We start from the raw sequence: 26,601 nt of genomic DNA on the forward strand, positions 1-26,601 counted from the left end.
TTTTCACTACTGATCTTGGAATAGTTGTTCCTATCTGTTATGAAGTTGGTTTCTTACTAACTTTTAGGAGGATGTAACCTGTCAGTCTAGGAAAAAGAGTTTGAAAAAATTGGATAGTAGATCCTATGTGAAAAGTATACCTTAGTACCTAAGTGTGTGAGGGTAGAAAATACAATACCAATTTTAAAAAAATGAAGGTGGGGACAGGTATCATGGAAGGTCAGGGAAGAAATAAGTCCTGTAAGCTTGGTATCTGGACTGGGCAAAGGAGTAGAAGCAATAAGGAATACAGAAGTTGGTATCTGGGTGAACATGATTGATACAGTTGGTGGAAATTACATACCTTTTTGAAAGGAAGGTTATACCTCTCCAACAAAGGGTTCAAAAGGGTTCATATGGTCTTTCTTGCCAAGACTTCCAGAAAGCCTCTTGTTGAAATTTTCTTGAAGAAACTAAAGGAATGTGAGACTTAAAAGGTTCTTGCACAGATAGCTAATTGGTTAAAAAGTAGGAGTGAAGGGATGGGGTACTGTTCAGCCCTCACCAGGGAAGGGAGTCACCTGTACTGCATGTAAACAAGTATGAAAATTGGATGAACCATTGAGTGATGTTTTCTTGATGGATCAGCAAAGGCTGGTCCTAAATGTGGAGAATTATAGTAAGCTCTTACAAGACTAGGTGGCTGAGAGTGATAAAAGAGTGCATAAACTTTTATGTAGATAAATGTAGAGTAATATAAGTGGAGAAGAAAATTCTAACAGTACAAGTAAAATGATAGCCTCTGAGCTGAGTGCATTTCTGTGCATATAGAGGCATATGAAACCATGAGTCACATGGAAACAATGGGGTTTGATTGTTAAGCATCTCTCTTAGTATGATCCCTAGAAAGTGCAAGTCTTCAAAAAGAACAAAAACTTGTTCAAAATAAACAAAAGGTGGTGTTTTTATTCCTGCAAGGTAGTCAGGCTGTGCGTGAAAGGTTGTACCATGGGCTTTAACAGCTGGTAGAGGTTTACACGGTCTTACTGGGGAACTATACAAGCTCATGCAGAGAAACTGAAAATAACTAAATATATAGGAATCACGTTTGAATCACATCTACATCAGGAAGTCCCTGAGCTTCAAAATGGATAGTTTCTCAAAGAGTAGTAGTAGAAAATATATCTAATTGCCTTGCGTTTCATCTTCCCTGAGCACATGCTGTTGGCTGTTGTCAGAGTCAGGATAGAAGACCTCTGGTGAGGAAGGTTTTCTAGAGATCAGATGTAGCTTTTCCTCAGAGTTTCAGTGCCATCACTTAAAGAGGTTGGTCCATCTTTTTTGCATCATTAAGAATTAATGACCATCTTTTCATCAAGAAATGATAAGTAAGATATGTGGCATTTGTTTTGGAAAGAGTAACTTTACATTCTCCCATTAGAAAACAGAAAATTCATCTGCTTTTGTCATTTTAGATTTAGAACTGTTAGGTTTATCATCAATAAAGTCTGTTTTTTGAAAATATTTAACACAGCATGAGTGAAGTGTGATGATGATGACTGTTGTGTTACCAAAAGGCAGTGGATAGTTTTATTTTTCATATAAAATTGCTTAAATTTTTCACTGTGTATAAATAAAGATGTAAAATTTCTCATTCTATGCATCTCCAAATTATTCTTTTACTTTTGCCCTATTCATGTTCGTTCTGATTTTCTCCATTGCCATGAAAGATATTCTGGTAAGGAAAGGGTCAAGAAGTTAACTCTCACTGATAGCTGAGGATGAACAAAATGGCAGCTTAGTAAATGAAAGCAGATGATAGGAGAGACCATGAGAAACTAAAGCTCCAATTTAAGAGAAAATTGTTCCTTTCAAATTGTAATTCAAATGTGTACCCTCTCTCTTTAGCAAGAGATACTCCCTTATTTATGTTCCTGTATATCATGATGTTCTTTAATCTTTACGTAACTTAAATTCCTTTGCTATGAAAGAACATGTTTCTGATGAGTCCTTCTGATAGGTGGCAGTATGGTGGCTTCTGGCTTTTTCATGTTGTGTCAGCCAACAGCATGGATAACAAAAATATTGTTCATTAAATTGTTCCAAAATGTTGAGATTATTTTAAATGTATCTCTTCTGTATGTGCTATCAGTGTTCTCATTTCTTTCTGTGCTGGCTTATTTTCTTTCTTGAAATTTTCCATTAGCCAGAGAGAGATAATGAAGTATGCTAATTTTTATTTCCATTCTCAGCTTTTTATTATATGCAATGGCATAGCTACAGTGCTAAGCAGTTTTAAAAGGGAGAAGCAAATAAAGTAGTGAAGCACAACTACCTCCATGGTAATGGTATTCATTGTTTCAGTCACTAAGTATTGTAATTCATTAGAGACAGCTAATAGAGTCTGAAAGGCTGAATTGTTACTTTTAAAACCAGTGAAAACCAATAAGCATAATTAAACTGCATTTTAATTTACTTCAGAAATACAAGCCTGGTCGATGTGATGATATTTTGAAATGGAAGCCACCCAGCCTGAACTCTGTTGATTTTCGTCTAAAGATAACAAGAATTGGTGGAGAGGGGTAGGTAATCTCTTCCCTTTTTAAATCTGTAACACTCATGTGAATGTCCCTAATCTCTCCTCTAGTATTTCTTGACACTTCCTGGGGCTAAGCCTTTCTCTATTTGCTAGAACTTGTTCATTCAAAATACAAGCAACTGTTGTAATTAGTGTTGTACTGAAAACAATGGCAGATGTTTATGTTGTGAATTTACTCATTCTTAATTTACATTTCTTCAAATTTCTGAAAAAAAAGTCCCATTTGGATTTGGCACTAGCCCGTATGTTTTTAAGAGTGGGCAGGCTGTATTAGCTTAAATTCCTAAAACTATTTTTCATTGATTTTAGACAAAATAATAACAACCTAAGATTTCTTCTACTTTAGAATTGTGCACAGTGACAAACAGGACTTCTTTTCTTAGAGAAAAAAACAAGGCCTGACATTTTTACTTGTTAGGCATTCTTTCGTATTGTCTTCAAAACCATTAAAATCTTAATAAAAACCAGTGAGTTCTAATGGCAGAAGACATGAAAATCTTTACATTGGTCCTATGTACTATTTGCCTAGTTCAGTCACTGCACATATTAAATAGGAGTTATTTCCATGTTTAGTTGTGCTAGGGAGGGGAAGGGAAGGACTGAATACTAGATTAAGCTTGGTTTGGAAAAGACTTTGTTTAAAATTAAATTAATGATGATTAGGTGGCTTAGTGTTTTAACATCTGGGACTCATTTCAATTGACAGTGTGAAATGCTGACATTTAACTTCCCGTTTTTTTGGTGCCACAGGCAACTCAATATAATTAAACAATTAATTCATATATTGCTTGCATATTCCAGAGTGCTAATAATGGTCCATTTAACTTTTAGACATCTGCATGTCACGTTAATGAAAACATTTGGTGAATAGAGAGAATCTTAAGGATACAGGTTTTTTTCTGCAAAAGATACTCAACTGATAAATTCTCACTGTTTCATGAGGTCAGAGTTATCTGTTCAAATTTTTGTTGTTGAAAATGCAATATTAAGTCCTTAGTAACAACATAACTATTTCAGAGAATAGACAGAAATACTTTGTTTTACTTCAGATAATCAGCTCATTACAACATTTTATGTTTGTTTGCAATTTATTTAAGTCACAGGATAATGTAATATGAAAGATTTATGTAAAAAATCTTTTAAAAACGTTTTAAAAATTGCCCATTATTTGATAGGAAGGTTATTTTCATTAAGAGTATTCTTATGACTTCTGCTGGAGTTTACAAATATACAGAACTAGCTTGTGATTCAGAAACAAAATGCAACACATTTTTCATTTCACCTTAATAAAGGAGTATTGGTTGATTAGTTATCTCTGATTTCAAATACAAAACTGTCAGTGCTGTTGTGTTATGTTTAATATGTTACATCATAGATTATTTGACGGGAACGTGAAAAGGTTATAAAATACGAGCCAGCAAAAAGCTATTTCTAAAAAGTTAGTAACAAATTATTAAAGAATGCCTGATCCATTGTAGAATTGAAATCACTTTCAAACATTTAGAAAAGTTCTATCATATTTCAGCTATGTGAAAAGGAGAGCAGTTCTTATATTATGGAAATAACTATCTGAATTACCCTGTAAATAATGTAATATTTAAATATGTCAGTGTTTATGCTGCTCTCACATGCATATAGAAAATTCTAGAAATCTGATATTTAATAAAGTACAGTTCTTCCAGGTAAGTTTTACTCCATCATACATGACAATTGACTGCTACTAGTAATTTAAGTGCATTCATCCAACAAAAATAAAATTTAATGATGTATGGGGCAAAAAATAATAACTTAGTACTCTTAGGAGAGAGGTATTTATTTAAATACTGTCCTATGAAACAGTAGCTTCTGCCCAGTGAAACAGAGACTGTGAATGAATACTCCAGATTTGCCTGCTTCAGTTGTTACTTTGGGTAAAATCTAAACTCATTTGAAGAAACTTCAGAATAAAACAGATTTTGAAACTGTTGACTAGAGTTGTAAAAGAAGCATCTTTAATTTTAGACTGTATAAAGACAGTTCCTGAGTTCTGAGCACTAACTAAAATTCTGTTTGATTTGATGAACTGTCTTGCTACTGCAGTTCTAGTGTGACAACATTAGGCTTCCTGCCTCCTCTCACCACACTAAGATAAAAAGCAAGCATTGATACTGGTTTCAACTTTTTAGGTAAAGAAAATTTTCTTCTTCAGTAGTCCTAAAAGGAATTACAGCATTACAGAATGGGTAAGATGGGGGGGGGACTACAGTGGGTTGATCATCTGGTCCAACCTCCCTGCTCAACCAGTCATCCTAGAGTTCACGCCACAGGATTGCATCCAGATGGTTCTTGAATATCTCCAGTGAAGGAGACTCCACAGCCTCTCTGGGCAATCTGTTCCAGTGCTTGGTCACTCACACAGTAAGGAAGCTCTTCCTCATGTTCAGATGGAACTTCCTGTGCATCAGTTTCTGCCCACTGCCTCTTGTCCTATTGCTTGACAGCACAAGAAAAGCCTGGCTCCAACCTCTGACAGCTTCCCTTCAGATACCTGCAGGCACTGGTGAGGTCCCCTCTCAGTCTTCTCTTCTTGAGGCTAAAAAGGCCCAGCTTCTCTTAGCCTTTCCTCATAAGAGAGATGCTCCAGTCTCTCAATCATGTTTGTTGCCCTCCACCGGACCTGCTCCAGGAGCTCCAGGTCTCTCTTGTACTGAGGAGCCCAGAACTGGGCACAGCACTCCAGGTGTGGCCTTACAAGGGCAGAGTAGAGGGCAGGATCACCTCCCCTGACCTGGTGGCAATGCTCTTCCTAATGCACCCCAGGATGCCGTTGACCTTCTTGGCCCCAAGGATACACTGCTGGTTCATGGACAGCTTGTGCTCCACCAGAGCCCCCAGGTCCTTCTTTGCAGAGCTGCTTTCCAGCAGATCAGCCCCCAGCCTTTAATGGTGCATGGAGTTATTCCTCCCCATGTGGAGGACCCTGCATTTGCCTTTGATGAATTTCAGAAGGTTCCTCTCTCCACCCTGTTGAGGTCCTTCTGAAGGGCTGCACAGCCCCCTGGGGTATCAGCCACTCCTCCAGCTTTGTGTCATCAGTGAACTTGCTGAGGAGGCCTCTGCCCCTCCATCCAAGTAAAGGAGGAGTAAGTTAAACAATACTGGGCCCACTACTGAACCTTGGGGGACACCAACCACTAGTGGCAGGCCTCCAGCCAGACCCTGTGCCACTGATCACAACCCTCTGGGATCTGAATCACTCTGGGATTCAGCCAGTAAATCTGTCGGGGATTTGACAGCAAAATACTGCAGATGTGGTTGAAGTACTGGTACAGAGTTTACAGAAGTCGCATGTTGTTTTGGCACAGTTAGGCAAATAACATGTTTACAGTAATTGAAGGTGTGCCTTTGTATTGATCTCCTACAGACAAATATGGAACCCAAGTTAAAGTATTGATCTCAAATACTTAACAGCTTGAAACAATGTGAAGAGGGATTGTCTGTAATTCCAAGTCCTCTGTTCTGATTTACAGGCTCATCTTTAAATCTTGAAATGCAGACATAACTAAACCTGTGCTAGAGTAGTGTGTGATCTTATCACAGTTTATGGCCTGGGCAGTAGTGATACAAACTGAACCAATTCACAAAGCTCCAACCATGCAGCCCTTGCATTTATAGTTTCCTGCTCACTCAAATAGTGGAAAAAAGCATATAGGTGCATTATTTATTCAATAGGATGAGATTAGAGTTCTGTCAGCTGTTGGACATGTCTTTTAGATAGCATATGTAATTGAGATCCTGAAAAATTGTAAACAATCTTGTGCATTTTTCATCTGAATAAAGGAGTTACCTCTGGGGAGTTTGCCAGATTTTAGTCAGTGTGATTATTTTCCATCTATGTAAATTCCCCTGTGTTTTCATTTCATTTCCATCCATAGATCAGTCTGCAATAGAAATGTTAACTGCAAAATAGTTGCTGTTTCACCCCAGATGTAGTCCTGTTATGGATGAATGACCGATTGTTTTTTTCTGGGCTTCAGTTATTTCACTCTTGATATTGGAGGGAGTTTTACCATTGAATTAAAAAGGATTGGTCTTACGATCTGTGAAGTACTTTTAGAATAAGCCTGATAAAGATGAAGACTGCATAACAAAGAATAAACATAAAGAAAAAAGATACTATTGCATCCCAAAGAAAGGCAGGGTTTCTGTAACCTCAGTGACCTAATACTGACACTCCTGCTCAGTGCACATATTTGAAAGAAATTGCATTATTGCACCTTAGTGAGTTACATCTTATCAGCTGAGCCTTGGTAATTGTCCCCTGTATATTATCATAGTACAGCCTTTCCAAGTATCAGGATGATGGTTACATTAACTCTTTTTGATGGTTACATTAACTCTTTTTGTGTTGTGTTTGCAAGAATTTCAGTTTGTGCTCTCTCTCAATCTCTTCTCATTACATCAATGTAGTTAGTCTTAGTTAAAAAAACCCACCAAAACCACTAACACAAAAGTCCTGCAATAACAACCATCAGTTAAACAACAGAGTACTGTATTTTTTGTCTCTTGTGAAACACAGCAGTTGCACTGAAAAGCCCAAACATTAGATGTGTTTTACAGAGGTTGTCTCACTTCCCAGCACTTCTCTTTCATTTCAGATTTATTAGAACAATGATCTCATGAATAACAGCACCTTGTGTTTTCCTAAATTATGATGATGCTCAGAAAAAAATGAAATAAAAGGGTCTTAAGCACATTAACTACATTTCCCAATGACCTATGAGTTAAATAACCTTATCAGTAGAGAATGTGAAGGATATTTATTTGCTGTGTGCAGTATCTCATATTACAGGGAAGTCTGCTTTTTTAGTAGTAGAGATGCTTTTTCTCAAGATGTCTGACTTACGAATATTTCTTAAAAAACCTAAAAACCTCGAACTAGCTCTGAGTCTTATTTAAATGCCACAAATATCAACTGAAAATGTCGCATAGTACCATATTTCTGGTAGCTTTCATAATCAGAATTTCTTAAATGTCCATGCTTCCTTTTACAGATTTTTAATTAGCCCGTGCAAGTCCCTTAATTTTATCTGAATCAGGCTGCTAAAATCAAATCACAAGCAAAGTTTTGGCTTTATTTGCTTTGAATTAATGCCTTACTGGGTCAATTTGATACCATTTCAAATCACAGGATAATATAAATTTTATCTAGTACCTTGAAGTGCTGGAAAACATCAAGGATTTTACTCATCTTTGAAGATATGCTCCTCTAAAAAAAATTTAGTGATCTGAAGTAGACATTAACTATTTATTAGTGTTAAGTTTGTATTTTTTTAATTGTATCCATTATTAACAAAACCATATGGGGAAAACCCCAAACAAACAGTGTTTAGGCAAAGTTCTGTTTAGCTTGGACAATGTCAAGTAACAAAAAATGGGAGATAAAATACAATACATTCAAGGATAGTAGGGATATCCTTGGATACATTGGAAATTACAAATCAACAACTGGATATAGATACCATGACTACAGTCAAGTGGATGTCTTGTTTTTTAGAAGTGGTGTTTCCCTTTTTGTTTTATAAACTAAAAAGGACTGGGGGAGAAGAAGACCTGCAAATAGTTCAAAATGGCTGTGATGTTCTTGATTTGCTCTCATATAGCTACGTTTCTGTCCTTTTATATGCTAGTCTTCCTTACTCTTCTGCTTTGAAAAAAAAATTAGTAACTGGCTGAAAAAGTTAATTGAATCAGCAAAGATAGCAGAGCTGATGTGATAGTTTGTATGGCCTGGGTGTTGGTGCTCCTTCTCTTCCCATTCCCTATTTCATGTGATACTGAAGTTGTTAGTTTGGGCTGTGAACTCTGCCTTCTCACCTGTTTGCAGAATGTCCATTATCAAAGAACACAAACTTGTTCTTACATGTGCCATCCATCACAGAAGACTTTTACAAGTAATACCCTGGTGATAAAAATAATAGTTCCATGTTCCCCTAGTCTCCAAAGATCACAGTCAGTGTTGGGGCTGCATTGCTGTTGAGTATAGTGGAGTTATGAGGCAGAATGCAGATGAAGTTGTACAGCAATAATGGAACAAATAAGGACAAGGTGTGCAAATAGAGGCAAAGATGTGCAGTGTGGGGATGACAGCAGGCAGAGTGCAGGTTTGAATGTGTTAAGTGCATTTAGAGCTGTACTGTTGTTAAAGGAAGCACATGTGCTTAGCAATTGCTTACTTTTTGTGGAAATGTGAGAGTTGCAAGTGAAAGTAAAGGAGTAATTTGCTTACCTATTACCTTCAAGTATTCAACTGATATTAGAGTTGATCTTCTGAAGAGGAAATGTAGGGGCATGGTTGTGCAAACAGATTGAAGAGGATGTTATGTGTAGAAAGAACAATGTGGTGGCACAGGAAGGGGAAGCCCAAATATCACCGTGGTAGAAATATGCATGTGCAGCTGCAACATTGGCATCACAAAGGAAACTGGTAGACAGACATTTTAGCCAAGTGCTGTGCTGTAAATATATATGCTGTATTGCTTATATGAGGATACTTAAAATCTTTTTGTAAAGCCTCAGGCTTTTAAAACTATTTTCAAAGTAAAGCTTTGAATCTAACCTCTATTTATACTCTAGTACACTGAACAAAATCTTGTAATTCCACAACTAGTACTCAGGATGCTCTTGGAATTTCTAATGTTGTATTTCAAAAATGAACTCAGCCTCATCTTTTTATATGTTCAAGTGGCAGCCTTGGGCAATCTCCATCTGTCAGATAATTATTCTACTTCAGCTACTCATTTCTCCAGATTTTTAAAAGCTTTGCCTCATATAATCCTAAAATTATCTATATGCTTGCAGATTGGAATGTAAATGTAGCCTTGTATATTTTATAGACCCTGTTCCTTTTTCTTGAACTAGCTGCTGCCTTAAACTAGTCTTTCCAGTTGCTTGTGTCAGTTATCATCATGCTTATCCACTCTGTTAAGATCCATTTCTATCTCGAATGAGATCAAGAAAAGTTCCCAAATACCACGTCTTCAAAATTTTCTTATGTCCCATGTATTTATCTTTTCTAAGTTACATTTCGATTGATATTTTATTCCTCTTTGTCCATGTAGCTTAGATTTCTTCCTACTTGTGAATGTAGAAATGGAGGGCTGATGCTACCCCCAGCTAAACTACTGGAAGGTGGTAGAATCTAAAAGGAGTGAGAGAAGCAGGCAGTGAAGAAATTATATTGGACTTCAGAATGGTTGGCTTTGGCTTTTTCATGTAATAGAGGTGGTATCCCACATCAGGTCCCTTTGAACTGCAGAGAGGCCCAGGACAGCTGGTTGATCTTCAAGAACAGCTTCCTCAAATGCACAAGGACATACTCTTCCCTGTGCAAGAAGACAAGCAGGTATGGGAAGCAGGTACAGCTTGCTTGAATGGGGACTCCTAAGTCAACCTACCCAAACAATGAAATGTATGGAATCCGTAAACAGTGACAGACCTCCTTGGAGAATGTAAAAACGGTGTCTGGGTGTAGAGGGAAGGAAGTAGGAAAGCCAAAACTCAGCTGAGTTGAAGGTGAGTCACTGATGTCTGTAGGTACCTTGTTAATGGAAGGAAGACTTAAGGAAATGGTGTGATGCTGATGCAGCACTAGACAGTGAAAAAGATACAAAAAGGCTGAGGGTACACACTGCAGCCTTTTCTTTGGCAAGGTCTATTCTCAGGCTTTTGAAGTCTCTGAACCTCATGGCAGAGTGCAGGGAAGTTGAAGTTAGGGACTACTAAGGCAAACTGGACCTCAGGATACTGGAAGGCAAAACGTTGGAATTGGGGCAAGAATTAGCCCTTGGAGCAAAGGTGGCCAACTAATGTGATAGCTGGGCTGCAGTGGAGTAGATGATTCTTCACCTCTATTCAGCATGTGTGAGACTGCATGTGGAGTACTGTGTCTTGTTTGAAAAAGACATACACTGGAGCAAGTCGAGTGTAGTGCCTCCAAGACCATTGGGGGATTGGAGAACATGACATACAGGGAAAGGCTGAGAGAACTGGGTTTCCTCTGTCCAAATATGAGAAGGCTGCATAATACTTCACTGCTATTTACTACTCCTTGATGGCAGTTGATAGAGAAGATGAAGCCACATTGCTCAGAGATTCATGTTGAAAAAATGACAAGCAAAGGACACAAATTGTAGAAGGTCACGAGGAGAAACAGTGTGATGAAAGTCAAACACTGTAGTAGGCTGGCAAGTTGTGGAGTCTCCATCTTTGGAAGCATTCAGAAGTTAATTAGATGAGCCTGTGAGCAACCTGATGTAACTTGGAAGCTGACCCAGTCCTGAGCATGAGGCAGATGACATGCGATGGTCCTTGCCAATCAGACTTATTCTAAGGTAATTTGCAGATCAAATGTTAAATATTTAGCAAATAATGTGGAACTGTTAGACACTTAAACTAATATGTATTTAAAAACATTTTTGGTTTTCTTTCTTCATGCTTTCTTTACTGTAAATAGATTTTTCAGTACAGTAGAGTACTTACAGTAAGAATACTTACTGTACATATATTTCATTTACAAATTGTGGGATTGTCCTTTTTGAGAAGATTTTGTGAGTTCCAAAGTAAAATAACATGTAGTTTTTATGAACAGGAATTTGATATTGTTCTATGTTATACACTACTAAGGTTTGCCAGATGCATAATTTAAAAGCCATCTAATTTACATAGAAAAAAAGGTTCCTCTTCCTTTTGCTGTAGCTTGAAATAGATACTCTGCTCTCAGACTTAACTGGAACTCAGTTGTGAACATTTTTTTTCCCCACCAGTACATATAAACTTTTTAAATTATAGGACTTATGAGAGAGTATTTGTGTACATCTTGTTCAAAGTGCTTTAAATGGATTTTAGAAATCGGTGTGAGCTTCTTAGAAATGCTTTCTTTGCATTTTTGCATGTAATGACTATTTGGTCTTTTTCAGACAAGGCGTATTTTCTAGATTTTTTTAAGTGTTTTATGAATGGTACTCAGAATATTTTTTTCTCCATTAATTGTTTACAGTACGAATTATTCAGTTGTTTGGAGGTTTTTTTGTGCTATGTGTTTGTGGTTTTAGTTTGTTGCTTAATGAGATTTTATCATCTGTTTTACTTGAGTTTACAGATCTGTACATTTTAAACTATGTTCAAAAAGGAGCATTAGTATAGGATTATTAAAGAACTGAAAAGTAAGGATTTTTCCATGGTGTTTGAAATTAAAGAAGTAATTGTGGGAATGAGTTCAGAGGAGGCCCCAAAGATGATTAGAGGGCTGGAGTACCTCTTCTACAAAGACAGGCTGAGAGTTTGGCTTGTTCAGCCTGGAGATGAGAAAGCTTCCTGTGCCTGAAGAGGGGGCAACAGGAGAGCTGGAGAGGGACTATTTACAAGGGCCTGTAGTGATAGGACAAGGGGGAATGGCTTTAAACTGAAAAAGGGCAGATCTAGATTAAGTATTGGGAAGAAATTCTTCACTGTGAGGGTGGTGAGGCACTGGAACAAGTTGCCCAGTGAAGCTGTGGATGCCTCATCCCTGAAGGTGTTCAAGACCAGGTTGGATGGGGCTTTGAGCCACCTGGTCTAGTGGAAGGTGTCCCTGCCTCTGGCAGGGGATGGAACTGGATGATCTTGAAAGTCCCTTCCGACCCAAACCATACTGTGATTCTATGAAACATGCATTTAAAGGGAAAAAAAGCTCAACTCAGATTGCTCCCTTGCCTTCTGCGATGTATTTCAAAGAAGAATAAAGCAAGGGAAGGGAAAAGGGAAAAGAAATTACCACAGTAGTAGTGTAGAGCACAGAGTCTGGACAGACAAAGATATTGTACATGTTTCTACTCTTCATTGGTCTTACTCTGAGCATTTTATTACTTCATTTTCTGACAACACCAAACTCACAAATCACAAAAGAACAGATATAAGTACTAAATAATGAATATATTAAAGATAAAAATAATTCATGACAGTCATAGCTCCAAGACTACTGTTCAGTTTGCTTTGATACCATCAGAATATTTTGAAATTGGTTTAGGAATTACAAGCCCAGCTTTTTGCGTCTTACTGAATTCACAAGTACTTTGGAATCAGCAAAATGTGTCAACAAAATAAATGACCCTGGTGCAGTTTGTTTGCATTTCTGCCATAACAGTGTTATCAATATGGTATGTATGCAACTGTGGGCTTCTGAAATACAGGGAGATTATCAGCAGTTTCACCTTCCCTCCTTGATAGCAAAGAGAAACTCTTGGTACATGCGCTTATCTTACAACTTCAGAGACATCAGAAAAGAAACCTACTTAATCCTTTTTCAGGATAATTATCTAGTATCTTTGGTTTTGTAGGGATTCACATTGTGATGATTGATTTTAAAAAAAGATACACGTACAGGATGAGTTTTCAAAAACTTGCATTTTAAGGGACATTTTCATTTTGAGGAGATAAATTGGATTTTTGATATTTGTTTAATGACTTAGGATGTGCCATAGGTTTTGTAATTTGCACTTGCTGTCTTTTTAACTGACACCTAGCTTGTAGCTTTTTTTTCCTGGGACAAGATGCTTATCCTGTCGTAGAAGCACATTAAAATCAGTGAGGCTGTGGGTGCATGTATCCGTCAGTGGGAGATCAGTTTGCATAATCAGGGCCTGATGAGTCAATGGTAGTGGAGAATCCGTGTTGTTGCTTACCTGAGCGATAGGGAAGAGAAGGGCAGCTGCGGCGTATGGAGCACGTTGCACATATTGCACTTTGAGTGGGAATTTGTAAAAAGCATTTAATAGTTTTCTGAAGAGTTTTGGTTCCATCTGACAACAGATGTGAGTGTGTCATCCTGCTAGAGGATCTTAAAAAGGCCCAAATTCCTTACTTTCATAGTTTTTATGCTTGTTTGCTTTTTACAAAGCAGTCATGACAGTGAGTGCGAAGTACAAACATGGGTTTATACTGAATTCCATTCTGAAATCAACTTCAAGGCTTTATCTTAAATGCAAGGAAGATATGTACATTCACAGGAACTACTTGATTTTTAGCCTTATTGTATATTTGAGAAATAAGCCTTTATTTTAACTTTGAAACCCAGATTTCCAAAATTGTAATCTTGTTCAGCTTCATATGAAATTAATCAGAATTTTTATTTTATAAATATACAGATCTATATGCATATGTGTATGTGTATCTACACACAAAGGTGACAGCTTTACAGTTACTTTAGATTATAAAATTAACAACAAACAAAAATGTAAAGGAATCTCATTGTCGGTTATGAATCAAAACAAGTCTTCTCTTTTCTTCTTCATGTTTACATATGGAAGCCCTATCTACCTTTTAAAACACTTCTTAATTTTAAAGTTTATCCATTTTATTAAATCAGTCTCTGCTCTTCCTAATTTTTCACTTTCTTCATGCAAATATATTTCTTAACTGGACATTCTCTACTTCTTTTTCAAATTTTACTGCTTTACTAGTGAGGTTTTCAGTGCCTTGATTTAGTGCTTTTAAGCTAGGTAACTAAGTGGTTCTTCACCTGTACTCCACCAACTAGTGTTCTGTGGCTTATAAATAGCAGAAAAGTTGTATGTGATTAATAGAGAAGCGAACACCAGTGTGTTGCTCGGCTTTGTATGTATAAGCTGAATAACTTTTTAATCACCTGATAGTGAAGTTTATATCAATGAAGATACAAAAGTATGTGAAGTATTTGGGGGAAAGGGGAGGGCTGTTAGAGGCAGTTCTAATGTTCTTGGAAGATTAAAAGCATTATTACTGTTATTATTGCTAGTCATCCTATCTGTTGTCTGACCTCCAGCATCTGAGAGGTATAGGGTAAGAAGTTTTTGTTACAGAGTTTTAGTGAGGTTGCTGTTACATCTCCTCAGCACCAATGCATGTATCTGTACCAGTTTTCAAGATGGGAAAAATGAACTATGAAGTGGAGAGAAAACTCTCTCAGGACAGCATGGTGTGTTGGTAAGAAAAGGACAGTCCTCAGCTGTACCCAGCAGATGGCATTTTTCCCTCTTATAACAACTAAATATTTTCAAAGCTATAATCTTTGGCTATTTTCATACTTAAAGCCTTTTCTTCACAAAGTATTAAAAGATTGCACTGTGAGCAAATATTTATCAGTGGATTATAAATGAAATATAATGTGTATATCTCTAATTATAGGATAGAGAAGATTGGAATGAGAAGAGTGAAACAGGATAGTGAATTTGATGATTTTATTTTTTTCCCTCTCAATTCTGCATGTCAAAACCATCATTTCACACAGATGTTTATAAAAGCACTTCACTCTTTTGGTGAATGTTAAAGTATCAAATTCTCAGGTTTTTAGTCTTTTTTTCTCAGGAATACAGAATTCTACTTGAAAGTGGATATTGAGTTGTAGGAGATCTCTTGATTTGTGGAATAGATTAAGACAGATAGTTCAACAAGTGAATTGGATGTCTTGTAATGCAGGCTCTGAACTATTATCTCCCCTCCAGAAGGGGAAATTTGCTATGGACATGGTTAACTCTTCTCAACTAATGTATCAGTAAGATTCTGACTTTTAATTTGCAATTAAAATGATCTGTACACAGTTCTGACTCAAGACTTACTGTTGATCATTCTGGTCTCAGTCAAGAAGAGAAGCAGAAATTATTCAAGTCTCACTGAGCAGCATGTTTGAGCTTGGTTTCTGCACAATGCTCACTTTTATAAAAAATCTTCACACATTACTTGTGTGTTAAGAAAATTGTGTTTCAAAAGGTGAATTCTGTATCATGATAAACTAGAATAATGTTTTGGTTTTAGAAGAGGCAATGGTATGGTAGGGCATGCAAATGCTTTCTTCCAGCTAAAATGGGCAGTAAATACAGCTTGTTTTAACAGCAGAAGTATTAAATTCAGTTATTTGAATTATGTGTCAACAAAACGTTCAAAACTGGTCATTTTTCTCTTTTGCTCAGCTGTTTAATAAGATATGATTAATGGTTTCTGCATGGTGATAATTTCTCTGTTGTTTACTTTAGTTTTGCTCTCATATTAAAAATAAGAGGAAGCTATTACACAACTTAATTTTTTTTCATGTATCATATGCCAGTTGTTTCTTTGTAATATTCAGATACATGCAGTATGGAGGAATATTCCAGGTGTTCCATGTGTTTTCTTCCTTTTTCAGAGATTAAGATTTTTTTTATGTTGTTTGACTGGCAAATTTTGTGGTTTGATAGAGCCTCTATGGGCAAAAGACATGCCTATGTCCAGACTGTGGCAAGAGGAGGGGCCATTGTTTTACAGTTGTAAAACACTTTCATTTGAGTGAAAGCAAATTGGTCCCACATATTTAAAGCATGGCATAACCTGCACCAATTACTTAAAAACTTACAGTGTTGACAAGTTTACTGGATAAGCCTGAGGATGAACTATGAACCCTATTGACTGCAGAAAAGAACTAATATTGAAATTATATGGCACTGTCGGTTCTGCTGCTTTCCTCTGTATAGATTGAGGGTCATTCATTTCCCAAAGGATTTTATACAGCATTTGGTCCAAATGTATTTGTTGCTGAAAGCTGTGTTATGAAACTGATGACTCCTCTAAAGCAAAGTTTAATGCAGAAAACCCTTCTTCTTGCATTCTGGTCCTAAGGAAAACAATAAACTTTTCCTTTCTCTTAGTTTTCAAATGTCAAATACAATAATTATGTTCTGTCTTAGCTGTGAGTGATTCATATCTGAATGAAATGCCTGTTTGCTCTCTGATAATAAATTTTCTCTGCCATAATAACAAGGTGGTGTTGAAAGTAACCTCAAAAAAGGAATGATAAAGATTCCTCTGAAGGAACAATTGAAGCTTGATTTTGCAGTATTTGTATTAATTGTTGTCTGATAGATACTCTTCTACTGCTGCAGGAATGTGTTTGCATATAAAGTTAACTTAGAGTTAATGCTTTTTCTGTGCATTTTAAATCAATCATGGATAAGACTTCTTCCAGTGTAAATGTCAGGTGTGAAAAATTAAAGCAATATCCTGAATTTGAAATGAAATATTTAGACCAAAAAAAGAGTGGAATTGCAGGAACTGTCAGTGTAATTCCATTGTTACTAATTTGTGCATGTAAAATGTAGCAGAGGAATGTCCAAAAGCAATTGAGTTCTTCCGCAAAGAGTTGACCTCAGGGGCTGTGCTTGGCCAGATCTGTAGTAGCTGAGTAAACAGAGTAACTTCGACCACTCCTAAATTGCATGTCTTTTAAGAAACAAGGTTGTAAAAGAAGATATGAGACACTTAGCTCTTGGGTTTCCTAGCTAGTATAAAACTTGACAGCAGGAGTGTGTTAAAATGTAGCTTTCCCATCATCTGTTACAGTAATATGTGCTCTACGAGTCTGCCCTTTCCTCTCTTCTGTGTCTTCTCATTTCTGTGTAACTGTTCCCAGGTAGATTCAATTTTGTGTTCCTGTGAAGTTTTATTCATTCTCCTTTACTTCTCTCACCCATATTTGCATGTGAGTCTGCAGGGTTGGTTTCCCAGTAAAGGTGATGATTTTTTATTTGCTGTCACTACTCCAAAGTGATTAAAGTCCTGGTTAAAATGCATAGAATTTTCATGAAATAGCTGAAATTGCATTCCTGTATGCCCATTGATAAGTTTTTCTCTTTGATGGTCTGAAGATGTAGCTGGTATATCGGAAAAGGTAATTGCTTATGTTATTTTGTTATGCTTATCATAGATATATTAAAAAATAGCCAAATTTCTAGACATCAAAGTCTTTCTCCATACTAGAGATTAACTTGCATGCTCCATCCTTTTTTTTCCTGGCTGTATTGCTTAGTCTAAGAAAACATACTACTTTTTCTTGGAGACTTTGTCCTACCTTAAATCAGACCTAAATTAAGATCACTTTTTTTTTCCTGTAATACCAGTAGTTAATTGCAGTTATCTATATTACTTTAAAAGGCTTATTATCCATGCAGGAACCTTATAAAACCACCATGAGAATTTTCTGCTTGGAAAACCAAAATATATTGAACCATGTTACACTAATTTTTTTAGCAAGCTTTTTTTAGCAAGGGCACATTATAGTCCAAGAAGACATGCAAAATTGCTCAGAGTAAAAAAGTATGTCTTGGAGGCATACTGCAAAATGGAAAAACACCCCTGCTTTACTGTACATTTGTCAATTAATAACTTAATAATTTACATTACATAAATCTTCTCAGAAAGAGGTGAAAGAAGAGACAAAGCAGGTCATCCTGATACCAGTTAAATCAGTGGTTATCAACCAGAGTCTGAAAGTAACCAATTTTTTGTCCTGTGCAGTTTGCGTTTAATCATAATTACTCTTTCACTTGTGCCCTACATAATAAAGATTAATCATTCAGTACAGTAAATGAAATGATGCTCTCTTTCTGTAATAATAATACAGAAATTTTAATAAAGAATTCAATTAATTTTGTCCCACAGTTTATAGAAAAGATACATTTCTGCAAGTTGCTTATCACACAGACTTCAGCTTGAGTTTTGAGAGAGTGGGTCACAAAATGGATTAATAATTTTAAATAAAGTCTAAAAAGCTGGCATTGGAAGAGTACTGATAGCATATGAAGAGCTTGCAAAATGGTTGTATTAGAAAAAAAACTTTATAGAAGCAGCTCTATAAGATGGTGATGCTTCTTGGTCCTCTTCCTCACACAGGGAAGTGGGTCTGGCTGTGTGGGACTTCTTGGGGTGTGAACTCAGATGTGGCTGTGTGCCAGGTGCCTGGGAAGGAGGGAGCCTGGCTAGTGCCCTGTGTGGTTTTAATAGCTGCCTCAGGTTTAAACTGGAGTGGAGATCATGGCTGCTCAGGAGAAACTGGAACAGTAGTTGTGAACCTTGGAGCTGTTGATGTGAAGCAAATGCTGTGTGTGGAGCAGAGGCATCTCAGAAGGTTCCTTTTGCACCTAATGCTGTCTGCCTTCCATTTCTTAGCATTGCCCAGGCTGCCATCATCTCAGTGCATTCCTACTCCCCTCCTGGTGGCTCTGATAAAAGTATGCTTCCCCTCTGAATTTGGGAGTTAGGATAAAAGGTCAGAGAAAGGAGAAGGGAGAGGGGGAGAATGTATTGAAGGGACACAGACATCTTAAAGTCTGTAGAAAACAAAACCAAGGGGCAGCTGGACATTAAAGTGAGAAATAAAGGAAAGACAGAGAAATGGATAAAGGGGTTACTGGAGGAGATGTGGCACTTCTGAAGTGAAGCAGAGCACCGTAATACAGAGCAGTGATTTCCCTTACAGAGAAAGGAGCCTTACAGGTCAGGATACAGATTTTTTTTTTTTTTTTTTTTTTTTTTTTTTAGCAGAGCAGAGCAACGTACCAGCAACGCAAAAGGGCAGCTTTCCTGCAAGTGCCTTCTAGATTACACATGCAATAATGAGTATTATGGTGTTGTTAGTTGATATTACAAGATAATGTCCTTTATTTTGTCACATCCAGGAAAGCTGCATTTCTTAATACTTCAGAATGTGGAATATTACATTTATGTCTATTACTACCTGAAGAATTTCTGTAAAAGAAATTTCATTTAGAAGTTTGTATATGATTGTGCTGAGGAATTTAGTTTTATAATTGACAGAGGAACTAAATCTTGCACCACCCATAAAGGTTTCAATAATGAGAGTGAAGCATTCAGTAGAGTTCATGAAGTCTCTGACAGCCTTCCTACCTTGTTTTGGGTGGTAGGTTTGTTTGCAGCAGATGGCTGTTCAAGCATTCTGCTGGTGACACTTGGGTCTGGATAGAGTGGCAGCTGGGTGCATATCCTGTATTCCAAACAAACAATTCGTTGTTCATTACGGGCTTCACCTTGGGATCACAATCTGCTTCATCCCCCATGAACCCATACCTAAATGGTTTGTAGACTGTAATTCAATCATTTTTCTGGTTGTGCATGATTAATTAATAAAGTATTATTTTGAATAAATGATTAAAGTGGTGTGGAGAAACAGGAAGAAAAATAAATCAGTTGGAGTGGTCTGGCTGTGTGCATACATATGGCTAAGGGTGCTCTTTCATGATGCCTTCCCATGGAGGATCTTTAATAAGAAAATGGGAATTTTCATACTGATTATATCTCTGGTCAATGTAGACAGGTGAATTTTATATTCTCTGTTTTATTTTAAGGGGAAATTTTTAGTCTAGATATTTTTATTATGCACATACGTGTCCAACCCCTGTTACTCTTGCACACCAGAGCAGCGTCTATGAGCTCCAGTTTAATTATGTGTTTTGTGATAAAATATTTATCACATTTGAATTCTCACTCAATAGGTATAATTCAATGACTCCTTGTTCTTTTGTTACAAGAAATTAAATATAGATCACCTGATCAGTCTTTGGTTTGCCCTACATTGTGAAAAGGATACTGTTACCAGCTGCTTTACTCAGGCTACCAGTGAAGTCTTGCCACCACTGGTGAGGCATGCTGGGCACTGGGAAAACCAGAAAACTGTTGGAGCATCTGTGCTGTCAAATGAAGGGCAGAATGGGTGAAATTATAGCCAGATGAGATCACCCCATCATAACTTCCCTGCCAGTTCTTTGTCATGGTTTTTCAGTAGTAACGGCCTGTAAAAATTTCCAGCTCTACTCTTATGATTTAGAATAATTGTGCAGGACAGAAGTCTGGGGATTGGGATTTTTTTGTGGGTTGTTTTTTTTTTTTAATTGATTGGATTTTTATGGGGCTTTTTGGTTGTTGTTTTGTATTATTTTCTTTTTTTTAATTAGAAAGACCAAGAACAAAGGAATGACAAAACTTCATGTGGAAAGAAAATTCAGTGAGCTTTGAAGTCAACCCTTTAAATGTTAGAAAATATCAGTTCTAGTTGACAGGCTCATTCACATTATGATACATTCCTTAATTAAATGGTGTAAGTACCTTTCCCTCATTCATACAAAAAGAGCATGTATCTTTCACTTCAGAGGAAAGTAATGCTGAGGTAGTATGAGTGATTCTGAATGCAACATCAGCTTCCTTTCAAAGTGATGAACTTTGTAATCTAGCTGAAGTTGCCAGCCATTGCTTCATAACTTGCTTCATCAGCAGACTTTCTCTGTTCATGACTTTTTCTGATTACTAATAAATATATTAAACAGTCTGTTACATAAATTGGGTAGTCACTTGGCCTTTGCCAAGATGGAAACTGACCATTTATTCTGCCTGTCCAATCTCTTAAGCAGGATTTGGTCCATAACAGTAAGAAGTGTCTTCCATCTAAAAGTACTTACTGCCTGGTTTTATGGGGTTTTTTAAAATAAATTACTGTGGAAGAAGACTGTAACAGACGCCTTTTGGCAGTCTGAATCGATTATGTCAGTGTGCTGCCTCTCCCGTCCCCCACTACTTTTCAAGCATTCTTTCATTAAAATGATCAAAAGAGAGGCAGATGCAGCCACAGTGTGAGTGCAGGGGATGTGCAACCTCCTAAGTAGCACTGCCATGCTACTCAAGCATGCTCAGCAATGTTGTGCCAAAGTGTAGGGCTCTGGGAAGTTTGCAGAAATTACCCTATTTCTGTGTGTAAGATTGACTTGGATTTTTTTAAAATAGCAATTCAGACCCTCCATATTAAGAAATGTCAGAAAACTTGAGTATGTTGCATCAGGATTTGGTGATGTATTTCATCTTAATTATCAACATAACCCCAGAGATTATCTTTTAGTACCTCTGTTTCTGCAGGGATTTCATTTTGGTGGCTAAAAAACCCCATGTTCCTGACTAGATGCCTTTATCCTTTTGGTGGGTGCAAACAAATCCACTACCTTTTCAAGTCTCCCTATCTTTCTTGGTTGTTTCCTGTTTTTCCACGTGATCAAGTGAAACTACTGGACAATTTTTTTACCAGTTTTCTACTTGGGTATGCTTGAGACTTTTTTTTCATTATCTCATTTATTTCTTCTATATCTTACTTGTTGTTAGAAATCTGTTTTTCTTAAGTAACTCTTAAAACACTGAAAATGTCTTTGTTTTGACTTTAAAATATCTGTAATGAGACTTCGTATTTTCTTGAAGGCTCGGGATACAAAGCTTCGTGCTGTGGTATCAATTCTTCACTTATTCTGTGAGTTGAATTTGCTGTATTGTGGTATCTGATACATTTTAAAAGATGGCCAAGGTGAAAGGACCCTATGGGGTCATAGACTAGAATGTGGATTTATGGTGTTCTAGTGAGGCCACTGCAGAGCTGTGTGAGTGCTCTCGCTTTGTGATACATGGATAAATCTGGGCAGAGTTGCATCACAGCCAATGTCAGGCAGATCTTTCAGCAAATTGGGAATAGTTCCTAACTCCTGTCCTATATTTCAGTGAGATGAAAGGGATGATATTCAGAAAGAAAAATTGATGTTTACTGTCAGAAAGAGATTCTAATAGTGAAATCTCTTGAACTACGTAATAACCTCCCAAAGGAAAAGGCAAGCAGCCTCATTTTCCAGATAATTTATGGCCAGCCTGGCCAAATTGCTCATTATACTACAGGGAGTAATATTGCATTGGTGGAGGAATGGACATGATTATTTAATAGGTACTTTTTGTTTCTATTTAGTTTTCCTTTCTATTTTTTTATGGATAGGTTATATGGAAATGTAGTCAAAATGCTTCTTTATGTTATTTGCCTGTAAAGCAAAGCCAAACAGACTTTGGACAAACATTAAAATATTATCAGCACTGGACATTAATGCAGCAAACAAAAAGAAGTGCTGTTTGGAAACATCTGATGTTGTGGTTTTATTTATCAGGTGCAGGAACGTGCCTTGAAAAAATCTCCCTGTCTCTATGAAAGTGTTTGTGTACAAACACTCCCACCCCCCCAAAAAAAGCCCACTACAGCCAAACACTTCTTCAGAAACTGATGCAAATTAAATCCTACTAATGCAAAGTAAACCTTCATATTGGTCAGTTTATTCTTTTTGATGGTGTAGAATCACTTGCAGACCATTACCTCAGATATGAGCTCACTTCAGTTTGCAGTTTCAAGCCCTCTAAATGTAATTTTTATTTCATTTGGTATATAACAGTGGTGACATTGTTCAGTGGAAGTATGTCTTTCAGGGATCAGTTACTGCCAAGATTCCCATTATCAATAGTCAGTGACAGATAGTGATTTACTGTAGGGAGTGAGGTAGTTCAGTGAAGCCTTTCAAGTACCACACATAAGAGCTCGAAGGGCAATTAGCACATAACATTGATATTGTTGCCTGAGTTGCATGTGCTTGAAAGCACCATGCTTATTAATACGACACATGGCACATGCTATGTGTTGTGCAGGGCTGAGGGTGTTAGATTCAAGTCTGTAGTTCGTGCTACCCACGCGTTTTTCCCTGGCAATATTGTGTAGAATACACTTTTATGTTAATTGCACTCACCATTAACTTGGCTTGGACTATTCTGCAAATTTAGAATTCATGGACTGAAAGAAGTTTACTTACATTTCTGGGGCGTTGTTTACTGTAGAGATGAATTTAGCATTATAAAACTCTTTGCAGTCTCTTTTTTTGCACTGTAATGTATTCCTTCCCAAGCTTTTTACCCTCGTGTTCTACCCAAGGGTTTCTTGCATTTTTACTGTGTAACCATAATATCTCTTTCAGTTCCCTCACAACTTTTTTCAGTTTGTGCTCTAATTTGAGGAAGAATGTCATAAATCACATATACAGTCTATTTGCCTACTCCTTACCACGATGATTATACTAGAATAGCTTATATTTGTCCACGAAAAATGTTTTCTTGCTTGACTGATGAGTAAGAATTTTTGTTAGAATATTTTCATAGCCCGAACAGGTGATTTGATAAATGCACTGTGGAAAGCAGGAGACAGCTTTTGTGTCTTGCCTGCGAAGCCCCTGTGTTGCCATTGTCCTTGTTCTTCATGCTCTGCTTCTGGGAACTGTCAAGTTCTTGACTCTCTATGCTTCTGGAACAAGATGAAATGCATGTTGTTTGCAGACCATATATGCATGCCAGTTTAAATTTACAAGCACTGTTTTTAGCCTTTTTCAGAACTTGTATTGGATCCTTTTATATATTTTAAAATATTTCATAAGACCTAGTGTAGTGTTTTCACTATGTTACTCTTACAGTAGTCGGTGAATTAAATTAACAAAATAATTAATGATGTTGAAAAAAATAAAATATAGGAAGCTAATTCTTTTGACCCTAACATAATTTATGTTACTGTTTATGCTTTTCTGATTTTCTTCCTGTTTTTATATTCCTAGAAAATACATAATTAGAGTTTTAAAGCAATAGGAAATGATTACCGTAAGTAAGAAGCAAAATACAATTGGAATGTCACTGTAGTAGAATTCAAGTGATTCTTCAAGAAACTACTTAGGAAGCTGCATCTCTTTCTATGGCTATGATATTGCAGCACAGTGCAGTTTTCCTTCCCAGTTTAAATGAACACAGGATAAAGGCAGAATATGTATTATGTTCGTAAAAGGACATCAGCTTCGTCACATGAATATGGTTTCCTTTCTTCTGTGTCATAGTGCTTTATTTGTGCTCTGGTCATCATGTTCAATAATGACATAGTGGAATAATTTCTTTGTGTAATTGAATACAAACTTTATAACATTATGTATGAAAGTTACCTTTATCCTCAAAGCTACCTATGAAGAACATTCAAGCAGTGTTTGAAAATGTAGTTATTTAACTTAAAAAGGTGTTAGTTCTGTTGCCAGGGCTATTGTTCACCTGTCTTCATGACTTCTAACAGTCATTTCTGCCTGAAATGTGCAAATGCATCTGGAGTGATTTTCAGCGACATGTAAAAGCACACACGGAGCATATCAGTAGTAGTCTTTGTATATGCTCATCACACAAAAGATACATTTTAAAATTAAACATAAAAACATTCATAACTAATATTGATCCCCATTATATAGCTATTTTAAATATGGGAGTTTAGACTGTGAATGTGGTCACAGAGATTTTCCTAAAATTTTATTCTGACTCCCCAATTTATATTCAAAATAGGGTGTGTTGCATTTTTGGCCTTAATCAACAACTGATGTGTACACCGAGGTGTTCTTACAATAAAGATGCAGATGTGCAGAAAGATCAGTAGTCCCACTGAGTGTCAGGATATTTTTTTTCTTCACAGCTGTTCCAGTCTTGGGACACATCTTTTCAGGATTCAAATCTTTTCACTACCAGCCTCTCTGAAGAGTGCAAGTCTGCCCACAGCATATGAAGTTGTTACATCAGTTCCCAGTGCCAGTGTAGCTGCTTTTTGCTGCTTCTGACTGTAAACTGGAAGTAATCCATGTATCTTAATCCCTTTATCTCATCATCTCATCAGTGGAATTCCTCTCTAATTGTTTCTGATAGGGCAAGATCCCTCCAGGCAGACACCAAGGATGTTTCAGGTATCAATCCACTGTTCATATAAACCAGAAAAAAACGTGTCTGATCTGGAGAGAGCCCTTTTGGTTAAGAGAACAGACCACAACAGAAGCTGCCCCTTGTCCTTTGCCGAAAGCAGTCAATTCCATCCATGTTGTCATTAAAAGTAGAGACAGACACGTGCAGCATCAAGATGAGTTTTGGAAGTTTCTGCAGTTTTGCATGCCCTCAAATACCTTTATGATTATAAATTACAACAGTGAAGTTTTATTACATCCAGCAAAGCTTTGGTGGCAGGCTATAGCACTTACCAAGCTCCTAAAAACAAACACAAGCTTATCTAGAATCAAACTCATTTAGAGTCAGGTGCTCTGGTAGTTGCAGGAGCTGGTGGAACAGGCAACCATCAAGAATAAAACCAGAAATAAACTATCAAACAACTTATGTGGAGCAATGAACTACCCTTCAAACACAATGTATGTCGAGTTGAATTTTAGAACTGCCTAATAAAATACGGCAAGACATTATTTGATAAATTGTCATCAGTTCTGGAATTTTGTGAGTGCTTTTGTTGAAATGTAAGGAAGAAGTTGCATGTTCTGTTTCCTAGGGATAGTGAGTAACTGAAGCATTGCTGTTGGCAGTTCTGTGCCTGCCACTGCCTGTTGCCGGGCAGCTTTCTTCCTGAGAAACCAGACACCTCAAGCCATATGCCTGTTCATTGGTCCTCATTTTCCTTCTACATGTACCACCATTCCAGTGCCAATTACCTCTTTTCAGCCCTCCTACTGCACACACTGATTTTTCACTTCATACTCCCTGCTTTCCAAGCCTATCCGACCTGTGTACTGTTGGCTAGAGCTGCAAGTCTGTCTGTGTCCCTGCACAATATGTCACCAGTCTTGCACCCACCAGAGCAAGCGCAGGAGCTGCTGCCTCGCACAGGAGCAAATTACCGCGTTCAGCTAATCTGCAGTAACTTGCTCCTGTGAGAGGTAGCGGCTCCTGGCTCCTCCCTGCACCTTTGTTTCTTTGCATGCTCCTTTCTGGAAACATCCTTCCATAATCTGCACAGGAGCACTAGGATCCAGGTAGCCTAGAGGGAAACAACTGGTTTGTGTACGAACCACTCAGAAGTTAATGTGTTCATCTCTAGTTTGGGTGGCCCTCTGTGGTAACCTGAGTGGATTTTCAAGGCAGCTTTTGAGTCTGAAGGGGTGGGCATTTGGGGTACAGATCAAGCTGTAGTGGTGTCTTCTGGGTACACCTCCCAACAAAATACGGAGAAACTCTTCGACACCTGCTTTTCTGCTTTCACAAAATACTACGTAATGGTCGAAGCATTGATGGGTTGGTGAGCAGTGCCTGAATTTTTGTCAGTATTACCTTGAAATTGCAAAATGGTTTGGGTTGGAAGGGACCTTAAAGATCAAGTTCCAAACCTCTGCCATAGGCAGGGAAACTGTCCACTAGACATAGCCAGGTGGCTCAAAACCCTTTCCAGCCTAGTCTTCCAGGGATGGGGCATCCATAGCTTCTCTGAGCAACCTGTTCCAGTGTCCCACCACCCTCACAGGAAAGAATTTCTTCCTAATACCTAATCTAAACCTGCCTTGTTTCAGTTTAAAGCCATT

General features: G+C 37.3%; 1 protein-coding gene across 1 annotated transcript in view; it reads left to right on the forward strand.

Moving 5' to 3' along the window:
- Positions 1–26,601, forward strand: part of RNGTT (RNA guanylyltransferase and 5'-phosphatase) — a 172,100-nt gene that overhangs the window by 107,309 nt on the left and 38,190 nt on the right. The window contains exon 13 of the mRNA XM_082300231.1: positions 2,461–2,561. Coding sequence (XP_082156357.1) covers positions 2,461–2,561 — 101 coding nt within the window. The remainder of the gene's footprint in view (positions 1–2,460; positions 2,562–26,601) is intronic.

The sequence above is a fragment of the Coloeus monedula genome, assembly GCF_965178545.1.
Source record: "Coloeus monedula genome assembly, chromosome: 2".
Lineage (NCBI taxonomy): Eukaryota > Metazoa > Chordata > Aves > Passeriformes > Corvidae > Coloeus > Coloeus monedula.